The sequence below is a fragment of the Cydia amplana genome, chromosome 18 (genome assembly GCF_948474715.1).
Source record: "Cydia amplana chromosome 18, ilCydAmpl1.1, whole genome shotgun sequence".
Lineage (NCBI taxonomy): Eukaryota > Metazoa > Arthropoda > Insecta > Lepidoptera > Tortricidae > Cydia > Cydia amplana.
Genome location: NC_086086.1, coordinates 14868387 through 14881865, shown reverse-complemented (window position 1 = coordinate 14881865; position 13479 = coordinate 14868387). Strand labels below are relative to the sequence as shown.

Below are 13479 nucleotides of genomic sequence, written 5' to 3'. Positions count from 1 at the left end.
GCCCCTTGCGCTGTTTCTGGCGGTGTGGGGAGGGGGCGGTAGCCGGTCGCCGTAGTTCCCATGTATTGTGATAGAGCCGAGTGACTCTGGTCTATGGTAGCGTAAGTAATATACACTTACCAGTATACTGACATGTTTGTTAGGCGGTTCTTCTGTCTCTTGCGCCGGTTCCGCGCGTAGTCGCGCCCCCTGCGCTGTTTCTGGCGGTGTGGGGAGGGGGCGGTACCCGGCCGCCGTACTTCCGATGTATTGCGATAGGGAGTGATTCTGGTGTATGGTAGAGGTAACTTACCACTTACCAGTATACTGACATGTTTGTTAGCCAGTATACTGACATGTTTGTTAGGCGGTGCTTCTATCTCTTGCGCCGGTTCCGCGAGTAGTCGCGCCCCTTGCGCTGTTTCTGGCGGTGTCGGGAGGGGGCGGTACCCGGCCGCCGTAGTTCCCATGTATTGTGATAGAGCCGAGTGACTCTGGTCTATGGTAGCGTAAGTAATATACACTTACCAGTATACTGACATGTTTGTTAGGCGGTGCTTCTATCTCTTGCGCCGGTTCCGCGCGTAGTCGCGCCCCTTGCGCTGTTTCCGGCGGTGTGGGGAGGGGGCGGTACCCGGCCGCCGTACTTCCGATGTATTACGATAGGGAGTGATTCTGGTGTATGGTAGAGGTAATATACACTTACCAGTATACTGACATGTTTGTTAGCCAGTATACTGACATGTTTGTTAGGCGGTGCTTCTATCTCTTGCACCGGTTCCGCGCGTAGTCGCGCCCCTTGCGCTGTTTCTGGCGGAGTGGGGAGGGGGCGATACCCGGCCGCCGTACTTCCCATGTATTGTGATAGAGCCGAGTGACTCTGGTCTGTGGTAGCGTAAGTAATATACACTTACCAGTATACTGACATGTTTGTTAGGCGGTGCTTCTATCTCTTGCGCCGGTTCCGCGCGTAGTCGCGCCCCTTGCGCTGTTTCCGGTGGAGTGGGGAGGGGCGGTACCCGGCCGCCGTAGTTCCCATGTATTGTGATAGAGCCGAGTGACTCTGGTCTATGGTAGCGTAAGTAATATACACTTACCAGTATACTGACATGTTTGTTAGGCGGTGCTTCTATCTCTTGCGCCGGTTCCGCGAGTAGTCGCGCCCCCTGCGCTGTTTCTGGCAGTGTGGGGAGGGGGCGGTAGCCGGTCGCCGTAGTTCCCATGTATTGTGATAGAGCCGAGTGACTCCGGTCTATGGTAGTGTAAGTAATATACACTTACCAGTATACTGACATGTTTGTTAGGCGGTTCTTCTGTCTCTTGCGCCGGTTCCGCGCGTAGTCGCGCCCCCTGCGCTGTTTCTGGCGGTGTGGGGAGGGGGCGGTACCCGGCCGCCGTACTTCCGATGTATTGCGATAGGGAGTGATTCTGGTGTATGGTAGAGGTAATATACACTTACCAGTATACTGACATGTTTGATAGCCAGTATACTGACATGTTTGTTAGGCGGTGCTTCTATCTCTTGCGCCGGTTCCGCGCGTAGTCGCGCCCCTTGCGCTGTTTCTGGCGGAGTGGGGAGGGGGCGATACCCGGCCGCCGTACTTCCCATGTATTGTGATAGAGCCGAGTGACTCTGGTCTATGGTAGCGTAAGTAATATACACTTACCAGTATACTGACATGTTTGTTAGGCGGTGCTTCTATCTCTTGCGCCGGTTCCGCGCGTAGTCGCGCCCCTTGCGCTGTTTCCGGTGGAGTGGGGAGGGGGCGGACCCCGGCCGCCGTAGTTCCCATGTATTGTGATAGAGCCGAGTGACTCTGGTCTATGGTAGCGTAAGTAATATACACTTACCAGTATTGGCAAGGTGCGCAGTCGGTGGAGGGGGAAGTGGCGCTGATCGTCACAAACACAGGTAATCTTATGGAATGTCTGACATTAGTACTAGCGGCAGCCGCTTGAACTAATTTTACTCCATAAGATTTAACGTAGAAAGTCTGCCAAAATGAGGGCAGCACCAGTCGCGCACCTAGCGAATACTGACATGTTTGTTAGGCGGTGCTTCTATCTCTTGCGCCGGTTCCGCGCGTAGTCGCGCCCCTTGCGCTGTTTCCGGCGGTGTGGGGAGGGGGCGGTACCCGGCCGCCGTACTTCCGATGTATTGCGATAGGGAGTGATTCTGGTGTATGGTAGAGGTAATATACACTTACCAGTATACTGACATGTTTGTTAGCCAGTATACTGACATGTTTGTTAGGCGGTGCTTCTATCTCTTGCGCCGGTTCCGCGCGTAGTCGCGCCCCTTGCGCTGTTTCTGGCGGAGTGGGGAGGGGGCGATACCCGGCCGCCGTACTTCCCATGTATTGTGATAGAGCCGAGTGACTCTGGTCTATGGTAGCGTAAGTAATATACACTTACCAGTATACTGACATGTTTGTTAGGCGGTGCTTCTATCTCTTGCGCCGGTTCCGCGCGTAGTCGCGCCCGGAGGGGGCGGTACCCGGCCGCCGTACTTCCGATGTATTGCGATAGGGAGTGATTCTGGTGTATGGTAGAGGTAACTTACCACTTACCAGTATACTGACATGTTTGTTAGCCAGTATACTGACATGTTTGTTAGGCGGTGCTTCTGTCTCTTGCGCCGGTTCCGCGCGTAGTCGCGCCCCTTGCGCTGTTTCTGGCGGTGTGGGGAGGGGGCGGTAGACGGTCGCCGTAGTTCCCATGTATTGTGATAGAGCCGAGTGACTCTGGTCTATGGTAGCGTAAGTAATATACACTTACCAGTATACTGACATGTTTGTTAGGCGGTTCTTCTGTCTCTTGCGCCGGTTCCGCGCGTAGTCGCTCCCCTTGCGCTGTTTCTGGCGGTGTGGGGTACTTCCGATGTATTGTGATAGAGCCGAGTGACTCTGGTCTATGGTAGCGTAAGTAATATACACTTACCAGTATACTGACATGTTTGTTAGGCGGTGCTTCTATCTCTTGCGCCGGTTCCGCGCGTAGTCGCGCCCCTTGCGCTGTTTCTGGCGGTGTGGGGAGGGGGCGGTACCCGGCCGCCGTACTTCCGATGTATTGGGATAGTGAGTGACTCTGGTCTATGGTAGCGTAAGTAATATACACTTACCAGTATACTGACATGTTTGTTAGCCAGTATACTGACATGTTTGTTAGGCGTTTCTTCTGTCTCTTGCGCCGGTTCCGCGGGTAGTCGCGCCCCTTGCGCTGTTTCCGGTGGAGTGGGGAGGGGGCGGTAGCCGGTCGCCGTAGTTCCCATGTATTGTGATAGAGCCGAGTGACTCTGGTCTATGGTAGCGTAAGTAATATACACTTACCAGTATACTGACATGTTTGTTAGGCGGTGCTTCTGTCTCTTGCGCCGGAACCGCGCGTAGTCGCGCCCCCTGCGCTGTTTCTGGCGGTGTGGGGAGGGGGCGATACCCGGCCGCCGTACTTCCGATGTATTGTGATAGAGCCGAGTGACTCTGGTCTATGGTAGCGTAAGTAATATACACTTACCAGTATACTGACATGTTTGTTAGGCGGTGCTTCTGTCTCTTGCGCCGGTTCCGCGCGTAGTCGCGCCCCTTGCGCTGTGTCTAGGGGTTTGGGGAGGGGGCGGTACCCGGACGCCGTACTTCCGATGTATTGTGATAGAGCCGAGTGACTCTGGTCTATGGTAGCGTAAGTAATATACACTTACCAGTATACTGACATGTTTGTTAGGCGGTGCTTCTGTCTCTTGCGCCGGTTCCGCGCGTAGTCGCGCCCCTTGCGCTGTTTCTGGCGGTGTGGGGAGGGGGCGGTACCCGGCCGCCGTACTTCCGATGTATTGTGATAGAGCCGAGTGACTCTGGTCTATGGTAGCGTAAGTAATATACACTTACCAGTATACTGACATGATTGTTAGGCGGTGCTTCTGTCTCTTGCGCAGGTTCCGCACGTAGTCGCGCCCCTTGCACTGTTTCTGGCGGTGTGGGGAGGGGGCGGTACCCGGCCGCCGTACTTCCCATGTATTGTGATAGAGCCGAGTGACTCTGGTCTATGGTAGCGTAAGTAATATAGACTTACCAGTATACTGACATGTTTGTTAGGCGGTGCTTCTATCTCTTGCGCCGGTTCCGCGCGTAGTCGCGCCCCCTGCGCTGTTTCTGGCGGTGTGGGGAGGGGGCGGTACCCGGCCGCCGTAGTTCCCATGTATTGTGATAGAGCCGAGTGACTCTGGTCTATGGTAGCGTAAGTAATATACACTTACCAGTATACTGACATGTTTGTTAGGCGGTGCTTCTATCTCTTGCGCCGGTTCCGCGCGTAGTCGCGCCCCCTGCGCTGTTTCCGGCGGAGTGGGGAGGGGGCGATACCCGGCCGCCGTACTTCCGATGTATTGCGATAGGGAGTGATTCTGGTGTATGGTAGAGGTAATATATACTTACCAGTATACTGACATGTTTGTTAGGCGGTGCTTCTGTCTCTTGCACCGGTTCCGCGCGTAGTCGCGCCCCTTGCGCTGTTTCTGGCGGTGTGGGGAGGGGGCGGTACCCGGCCGCCGTACTTCCGATGTATTGTGATAGAGCCGAGTGACTCTAGTCTATGGTAGCGTAAGTAATATAGACTTACCAGTATACTGACATGTTTGTTAGGCGGTGCTTCTGTCTCTTGCGCCGGTTCCGCGCGTAGTCGCGCCCCCTGCGCTGTTTCCGGCGGAGTGGGGAGGGGGCGGTATCCGGCCGCCGTACTTCCGATGTATTGGGACAGGGAGCCGAATATGAACTGCTCGCGATCTGTTATATAATACTTGGCCATCTTATTACGAAGGTTTACATCGATCGATGATTATAAAAATGTATCAGTAAGCTAGAATGACAACATAAATACAACACTTTAAACCAGCGGTCGGCAACAAGCGGCCCGCGAGCCTCCTTGGCTATTTTGTATGTAATATTGACAAACGACAATGCCTGATAAAGTCACAAAGTGCGGCCCGCGTCAACTTCGTTAACTAATATGTGGCCCTTGGCTGCTAAAAGGTTGCCGACCGCTGCTTTAAACTTTCGACATATGCACGGAAAGTGGTCTTTACCGCACTAGTTCGGGAAAGGAGCACCATAACCATATGTACTTTAATAGTTATTTACGATACAAGTGCGGAAAAGAGGAAATTCGTAACGAGTGGCGATAAATTAAAACACGACCGAAGGGAGTGTTTTAAATCGAAACGAGTTGCGAATTACCTATTCGCACGTGTATCGTACAACGTTTTACAGTACATATGGCACTTATACGCACGAAAAGTGCTATTTCCCGCACTAGTTCCGGAAATTAGCCCCGCATGTATGTACTGTATACAGTATGTATCAGAACGAAAGGCCAAGAAAGAGAACCATTAATGTTTAAGTCATACTGAGGAACTTTTACTATGGGACCAACCCCGTAATCGCGAAAAAAAAGTGACTCTCCCATAGGAAATTTCAACATCAGACCAGCAAAATGTATGAAACATCCAATTTTTTTCCGCGTTTTCGGGGTTGGTCCCATAGTAAAAGTTGACTCAGTATGACTTAAACATTAATGGGTCTCTTTCTTGGCCTTTCGTTCTGATACATACTGTATATGTACTGTAAACAATTATGCACTACATCTGCAAGTAAGTGTGTATAAAGTATAAAGGTTACCTTTGAAATTGCTCTGGCTCGGCGGTTTCGGTTTGTGGACGTGGAATATTTCTGCCTTGTGTTTAGACAACTGGTTGTCCTGGAAACAATAATAATTGCTTAAACCAGTTCTATCCAGTAATAGTCTATAGAGTTGAAAGAAATATTCAATTGAGGTAAATGTGGCTAATTCTGTCATAGCATAGAGAAAAAAATACATAGATTGCTCACTCCATACATCAGTTTTGATAGCAAAAAGTCTATTAATTTCAGTGTCTACATCTAGCATCGAGTAGCGGAACTATCAGTACTGCTACTTGACAATAGATGTAGCACCGACCGGAAAGTCTTATGTTGTTGAGCATAAGACTTTCCGGTTGGTGCTACATCTATTGTCAAGTAGCAGTACTGATAGTTCCGCTACTCGATGCTAGATGCTAATAGTCTTTTTGGTATCAAAACTGATGTATGTAGTGAGCACTCTTGTCTTACTATATTTCTCTATGGTCATAGGGACTATTCCGTCCACTAGCGTTTCTCGAACAACGAGCAACTTTTATATTCTTTCTCGTCTTTTCTTTAAATTGTCTGCCAAAATTGAACTTTCTAGGTCATTTAGAAATGGCTAAAAATTATGATGATGTTGTGTGAGTCACCTGAAGTATAAATCTTCTTAACATCCTCGCCCGGTCGCGTACATCGTAACTCGCATCGTAATGTGCGAGCGTCATCACGTAGCGGCACACAGGTAACGTGTCGGGTTGGGTTATTGACAGTTTGACAGCCAAGGATAGAAGTTGGAGTTTCACTAGTTCGTCCTGAAAAAGAAACCTGTGTCACATTATATTTGGAGGGACCATTCTTAATTTATTTACCCCTTGACTGGCAAAGAAGTCAAATGGCTGGGTGAGGCTTATAAAATTCTGGCGAATTTGAACCAAATTATCATACTTATAATCGTAGATCGCAAAACTCTGCGTAGAGGGCGCCACTCCCACAATAAATCACAATCTAAGGGTCTACCACAAACGAGAGAGTCGAAATTTTGTTATCTAACCTCTCTATCACTCTTGCATATTCGAGCGATAAAGAGGCAGATAGCTGAGTTTCGATTTCGCGTTTCCCGGTAGGCCCTTTGTAAACAAACCGCCTTGATGCATCAATGTCATGTTTGATTGTCTGTGAACACTTGTCAAAAACAGTTTAAGGTACAGTATGTATAAGTTACTCTATGGTTTACTAAAGGCGCTAGTGCTGCACTCCGGCGGCAAAACATTGCAGTAATACTACGTTTTGAGACTATAACATCAGCCTTGGTTATAAATAGAGCTACGTAAAATGACGAACTAACCTGATCGGCGAAGTTGCCAGCCATGTGAGCCAAAATGGCCGCCGCACGGGGATGTTCCGCGCCATGTTCTGCTACTAACCAAACAGCCGCCGCGCGTGCATTTGGTGCCAATCTGTACCAAGTTACCAACATACAAATATTGACGTATATCACAGGTCGGGCCTTACGGGCAATAATAATGGGGCCAGTACAACGGTGTGACACCGCTACAACGCGATTGGTTGATGAGTTTGCATCACGCAACTAGTTGCGTTAGACTGCACGATTGGCTCGAATTCGTGGGTGACACCGCTAAACTAGTACCATTTTTAGTGCCCGTAAGGCCCGTCCTGAGATATACGTGGAGGAATGGAATTCACTTCCTGCAAATCTATTCCCAATCCACTATAACTTGAATCTTTTTAAATCGTGAGTGAATAGACATCTGTTAGGTAAGCACGTTCCATCCTAGACTGCATCGGCACTTACCATCAGGTGAGATTGTGGTCAAATGCTTACCAATTTCTAATTAAAAAAAAAACGTTAATGCACACAAATAGTAAATGTGCGAAGTCTAAGACAAATCCATCATAACATCTTAACGCATTCATTGCCACCCAGCCAAACAGGACATCCGCGCCACGAGGGCACAAAAATCTCGTCATATAAAGCTGTAGCACCACGACTAATCATAAAATACCCGATAGTCGGGTTTTCGGCACTTAAGCTGTCAAACGAGTTTTTGGGCACGATTTTTTGCATCACTCATACAATCAATGAACCACCACCCATCATCATAATCAGGGATGTTGCGGATGCAGATTTTTTGACATCCGCGGACGCGGATGCGGATGCGGATATTTAAAGGCTCACATCCGCGGATGCGGATGCGGATGCGGATGTCAAGATTAGGTACTTAGAAAACGTCAAATATTACATTTTTAGTATTTTTTATTTAAAAAAAACGAAACGTTTAGTATTAGAGCAAGAATATAGGGTGCGTTATATTTAATAAACAGTAATTTGGCCGACTTTTCTGGATCTAGACGATTTCGTTATAGGTAATGACGAAATTACCTGGCACTTACGCCGCCGCTAAGACGTTCCTGTACAGACTTGTTTGACATCCGCATCCGCATAAGCTCCGCATCGATTTTATGCGGATGCGGATGCAGATGCGGATGTTGAAAATAATGCGGAAGTTCCGCGGTTGCGGATGCGGATGCGGATGTTCGCAACATCCCTGATCATAATCACCATCGGTATTGCTAGACATATGCTTTCTTGCTGCTGCACTGTTAACTAACACGAACCTGTCAGATCGCAGCAGTTTGGCTGCGCGTGCGACGGCGGCGCGCGCAGAGGTGGCCCCTCCCCCCACTACCCGTTTCACCACCACCACGGCCTCGCATACTACCCACTCTATTAGAAAAAATATAGCGCATTACACAAAAATTATGTTCTAACTATATATTTTACCTGTATGTATGTGCATACATTTCCCAAATAAATAAATAAAAACCGGCCAAGTGCGAATCGGACCCGCGCACGGAGGGTTCCGCACCATCAACAAAAAATAGAGCAAAACAAGCAAAAAAACGGTCACCCATCCAAGTACTGACCCCGCCCGACGTTGCTTAACTTCGGTCAAAAATCACGTTTGTTGTATGGGAGCCCCACTTAAATCTTTATTTTATTCTGTTTTTAGTATTTGTTGTTATAGCGGCAACAGAAATACATCATCTGTGAAAATTTCAACTGTCTAGCTATCACGGTTCGTGAGATACAGCCTGGTGACAGACGGACGGACGGACGGACGGACGGACGGGCGGACGTACGGACGGACAGCGGAGTCTTAGTAATAGGGTCCCGTTTTTACCCTTTCGGTACGGAACCCTAAAAAACACTACCTACTTCAATTCTAAAATAACCTATTTATTTCCGGACCAGATATATAATAGTGGACCGGCCAGCGAAAGAAAAGTCTTCTAGAAATCGATTTTCGCTCATGTCGTCTCGGATATGAGTGAATATCGTATCGATGCATTCAGTGTAATGCCCTGAACACAAATATATGAGATGACAAGCGCGAAAGTGGTGGGGGTAGTTGCTGTGACGTCATAAAGTCGCCAGTACATACTTTTATTTTATTTTCGTTTAAACATACCATGTGGGCTACCAAATGAAAGGGCTTTGTGAGATCACAAATATATATTATGACGTCACAGCAACTCCACCACTTTCGCGCTTGTCATCTCATATATTTGTGTTCAGGGCACAACACTGAATACATCGATACCATATTCACCCATATCCGAGACGACATGAACGAAAACTAACCTAAAGCCTGAAAAAACGGCCGTATAGGAAAGAAATATACAATTCAATTTAATACATAATAACCAGTGATCGGAATTGGTAGTGCCATTTCACGGGACTTCGGTGCGTAAGCTTAGTATGGATATACCTTTTCACCCCGGGTTTTCATATTACCTACTTCAACAGGGATGATGACACATGTTGAATTTTATAACAAAATCTGGTAAAATAGATAGCAAATGAGCATTTTATCATAATAATGTGGATATTAAAATAAAATACATGTTACAAAAATACCTGAAAGTTTCAAAATTTAAGTTTTTTTTTAACTTCCAAAAACGATAAAAGTAAGGGTACCATTCGATTCCTTACATTTTATCCAAAAAATATTGTATAGCAACTATATACATAAACGTAATCCTTTTGTGAGGGGCGTTTCGCGAGTGAAATGCGACTGTCGGACTTTGACTATAATTTCTGACTTTTGTGTTGCTTTAATGCAATGGGTCCCATATAGACATTTGATCCTAATAACAAACCCGATCGATTGATACCATAAATGAAAATTAGTCATGTAGCCTATTAAAAACATGCCAAGAAATATTTTCGTGAAAAAATAAGAGTCTTGGAATCCCGAGTCTTATCCATGTTCAGTACAATGTTTGAGGTCATTGACCCCAAATGGCACTACCTATTCCGATAATTGATAATAACTTTCAATGTCTTCAAACTTATTGCTCTAACTATGACACACTCACCATCTTTACTGCTAAGCAACTTCAGAAGACCATTGAGACACGTCTCGGCCTCGCCTTGAATGGCCACGGCCAATCTGCCGATAGCCTGGATAGTTGCTCCAGCAAACACCTGCATAAAAACAATACATTTAGATACAATAGGGAATATTACGCGAAAGTCTGCATAGGGGGCGCCACTCCCACAAAAAGTCACAATCTAAGGGTCTAGCGCAAACGAGAGAGTCGAAATATTCCTATCTTAACCTCTCTATCACTCTTGCATATTCGAGCGATAAAGAGGCAGATAGCCGAGTTTCGATTTCGCGTTTCCCGGTAGGCTCTTTGTAAACAAACCGCCTTGATGTATCAATGTCATATTTGAATGTCTGTGAAAACTTGTCAAAAAACAGTTTAAGGTACAGTATGTATAAGTTACTCTATGGTATACTTAAGTCACTAGTGCTGCACTCTGGCGGCACAACATTGCAGTAATACTTCCTATTATGCAAGATAAACTTTCAAAGCTAAATATTATATTTCTTGAGAACGCAAACTGCCAACAACGTGCTACATATTCAAACTTACCTTATCAGAGCATGTGACGTAGGTCTGGAACTCCCTAAGTACCACGGCCGCGCTGGTCTCCGTGGCCAGGTTGGTGAGGATCTCTAACTTGAGCAGTTCCAGGTGTGTGGGGTCCGGGTTACTTGTGGGAGTGCTTCAAGGACCTTGCGAGCGTTACCTTATCAGAGCATGTGACGTAGGTCTGGAACTCCCTAAGTACCACGGCCGCGCTGGTCTCCGTGGCCAGGTTGGTGAGGATCTCTAACTTGAGCAGTTCCAGGTGTGTGGGGTCCGGGTTACTTGTGGGAGTGCTTCAAGGACCTTGCGAGCGTTACCTTATCAGAGCATGTGACGTAGGTCTGGAACTCCCTAAGTACCACGGCCGCGCTGGTCTCCGTGGCCAGGTTGGTGAGGATCTCCAGCTTAAGCAGTTTCAGGTGTGTGGGGTCCGAGTTGCGAACGAAGAAGGATTTCAGGAACGGCTCGAATAGAGTCTGAAACAATATTGTATATTAATAATGTGTAAGTTGTGTAACATAAAAGGAGGCTTAATTCACGTATCAATTTATTATGTTGTACAAAAATGAGATTTTTTTTTTATTGAAACGATTCAAATAAAATACTGTTTCCATTGAAAATGATGTGAAATTTGTTTGAAATTACGATTTTATATAAGTACTATTGCTAGGACCTTAGGAGACTTAGGAGATTACAATGCTACCACTTCATTATATTCTGAACTGCTGTCTAAATGGTCAATGGTCTCACCACTACTATTTTGTTTAGGAGCTGTTTTTATTATCAACAAAAAAAATACACGAATTATGAAAAATACCGAAATCTTATTTATTTCTCCAGGATCTGATTCTCAAGATCCCGACTTTATGGCAGAGCACTCAAATATACCCAAACAACAAAAAAAATACAAGTTAAAAAATAATAAATGAAAAAATAGTCGCTGAGGACAGGATTCGAACCTGCGCGGGTAGAACCCATTGGATTTCAAGTCCAACTCCTTAACCACTCGGACACCTCAGCTGTTGCTACCACTGACGAAATTAATGACCTCTTTCAAAACGAAAACTCCATTAATGAAGCCCCATTGTCTTATTTTGTTTATAAAACGAGTATAGTTATTTACTTTGAAAACTTACATTACATGGCGTTATTACCTATAAACGTCTGTAAATTTTGACAGGCAGCTGATAATTGTTTTTCCGTCATTCAAAATTTTGTGTTTCATAGAAAAAACCTGACGAACATGCTTATTTGTTTTGTACCGTAGGAAAGCGAAAGCTTAACGAAGCTGTCACCTGCTTATATGTCATGACCAAACGTCGGAAAGGGTGAGCTATACTTGGTCAAGCAAATCTTGTCAGTAGCAAAAGGCGGCAAATTTGAAAAATCGCGGGTTAGCAAGACTACGTTTGAATTGTTCGAAAATCGCGTGTCATTTATCGTATCTGTGGAACTGTTTTGTTTACATTTCATCTTTGTTCGATGTAGGTATACATTGCTGCTTTTGGTTCGTTTCCCAGGGATACCATACTTTAGTTCGGTTTACATTGCTACTGGCATATCCAGCTTGACAGACTATATTTGCCTTATAATATGACGCAAAGCATGTCAAATTATAAGGTAAATAGTTCACCTGGGCCGACCTCTGGCCATGACAAAAGATCAAAAATAATTGAAAATATTTAAACAAAATATTTTTAAAATCAGTATAGGTAATTTAAAATAGTTAGAGCGGTTACGCACTACGTCCGATCCGAATCCGATCCGAACCCGTGAAAATATGGTCCGAAGTAGCCGTAGAACTATTTCTATGGTAATTTACGCTCTAGATCCGATCTCCGTCATCCGATTTCGGAAAGAAATCAGACGTAGACGGAAAGAAATTCGGATCGGAAGTAGTGCGAAACCGCTCTTACGGTTGTATAAATAAGATCTTCCATGTACAACAACAAGAAATTCAAACCAGTGTTTGTTTTACTCGTAATTATCATTTTATTGTTCACTACTAATTGTTTGCACCTGGATACAATTATTACATAACAGACAAAAATGAAAATGAAACAATACATTGTAATTTTAATTGCCAACGGACAATAGACAAATGCTATGCGAAAATAAACCTTAACATACACGCCTTAAGACTAAAAATCCAAATTTCGCTTATCTATGTTAAACGATTCTATTTTGTCACGAAGAGGCGTGAAAATTCGTCAGTTAATTCAACAGCTGAGGTGTCCGAGTGGTTAAGGAGTTGGACTTGAAATCCAATGGGTTCTACCCGCGCAGGTTCGAATCCTGTCCTCAGCGACTTTTTTAACAATATTAAGAGAGACTTTACATCGAAATCACCATTTTCAATAAGTATAAAATATGCCATAATTTTAAGAATAAATAATATTTAGGGATAATGCCCTATTAAATTAAACATGACGAACCTTTAAGGGTTCCGTTTTTGTCATTTATAGAATAGAATAGAAGAAATTTATTCAATAAACGCTTAAATTTAGGTATTACATGAGACAACAGAACTAATTTATTATTAAGCGTCACTGAAAAGGTCTCCACTCAGCGTAATGTCAAGATACCATCTAAGGATCTCGACGCTGGTCTTCCGTGGAAACCCTTCCGAGAGAACGCAACTACACGCTAAGGTACAAATTTTATATAAGTGCAAAAGTTTCAAGTAAATTTAATAAGGCTATAATTATTACTCAATTAAAAACTAAAATAACAAACTACGGTACCTAAACAGTCATTAATCTGGTTTATCTGGCTTACAAGGTGAAATAAATTATTTAGCAGGCGTTCGTTCTAGTAGGGATATATGGCACAGGAGTATACCCATAGCTATATTTTTTTCACCTCAGCAGCTCGAACAAGGGTACTT

At 45.4% G+C, this 13479-nt stretch overlaps 1 protein-coding gene and 2 non-coding genes across 3 annotated transcripts in view; 1 reads left to right on the top strand and 2 right to left on the bottom strand.

The window, feature by feature from the left end:
- LOC134656351 (AP-3 complex subunit beta-2) overlaps window positions 1-13479 on the bottom strand; it is a 55943-nt gene that overhangs the window by 25495 nt on the left and 16969 nt on the right. The window contains exons 10-16 of the mRNA XM_063511869.1: window positions 10910-11068; window positions 10032-10140; window positions 8268-8376; window positions 6976-7087; window positions 6281-6442; window positions 5646-5724; window positions 4603-4754 (exon numbers count right to left, since the gene is read on the bottom strand). Coding sequence (XP_063367939.1) covers window positions 4603-4754; window positions 5646-5724; window positions 6281-6442; window positions 6976-7087; window positions 8268-8376; window positions 10032-10140; window positions 10910-11068 — 882 coding nt within the window. The remainder of the gene's footprint in view (window positions 1-4602; window positions 4755-5645; window positions 5725-6280; window positions 6443-6975; window positions 7088-8267; window positions 8377-10031; window positions 10141-10909; window positions 11069-13479) is intronic.
- Window positions 11531-11612, bottom strand: Trnas-uga (transfer RNA serine (anticodon UGA)). Its single transcript has one exon. It is a non-coding gene; the product is annotated as a tRNA-Ser (tRNA).
- On the top strand, window positions 12818-12899 carry Trnas-uga (transfer RNA serine (anticodon UGA)). The gene has a single exon. It is a non-coding gene; the product is annotated as a tRNA-Ser (tRNA).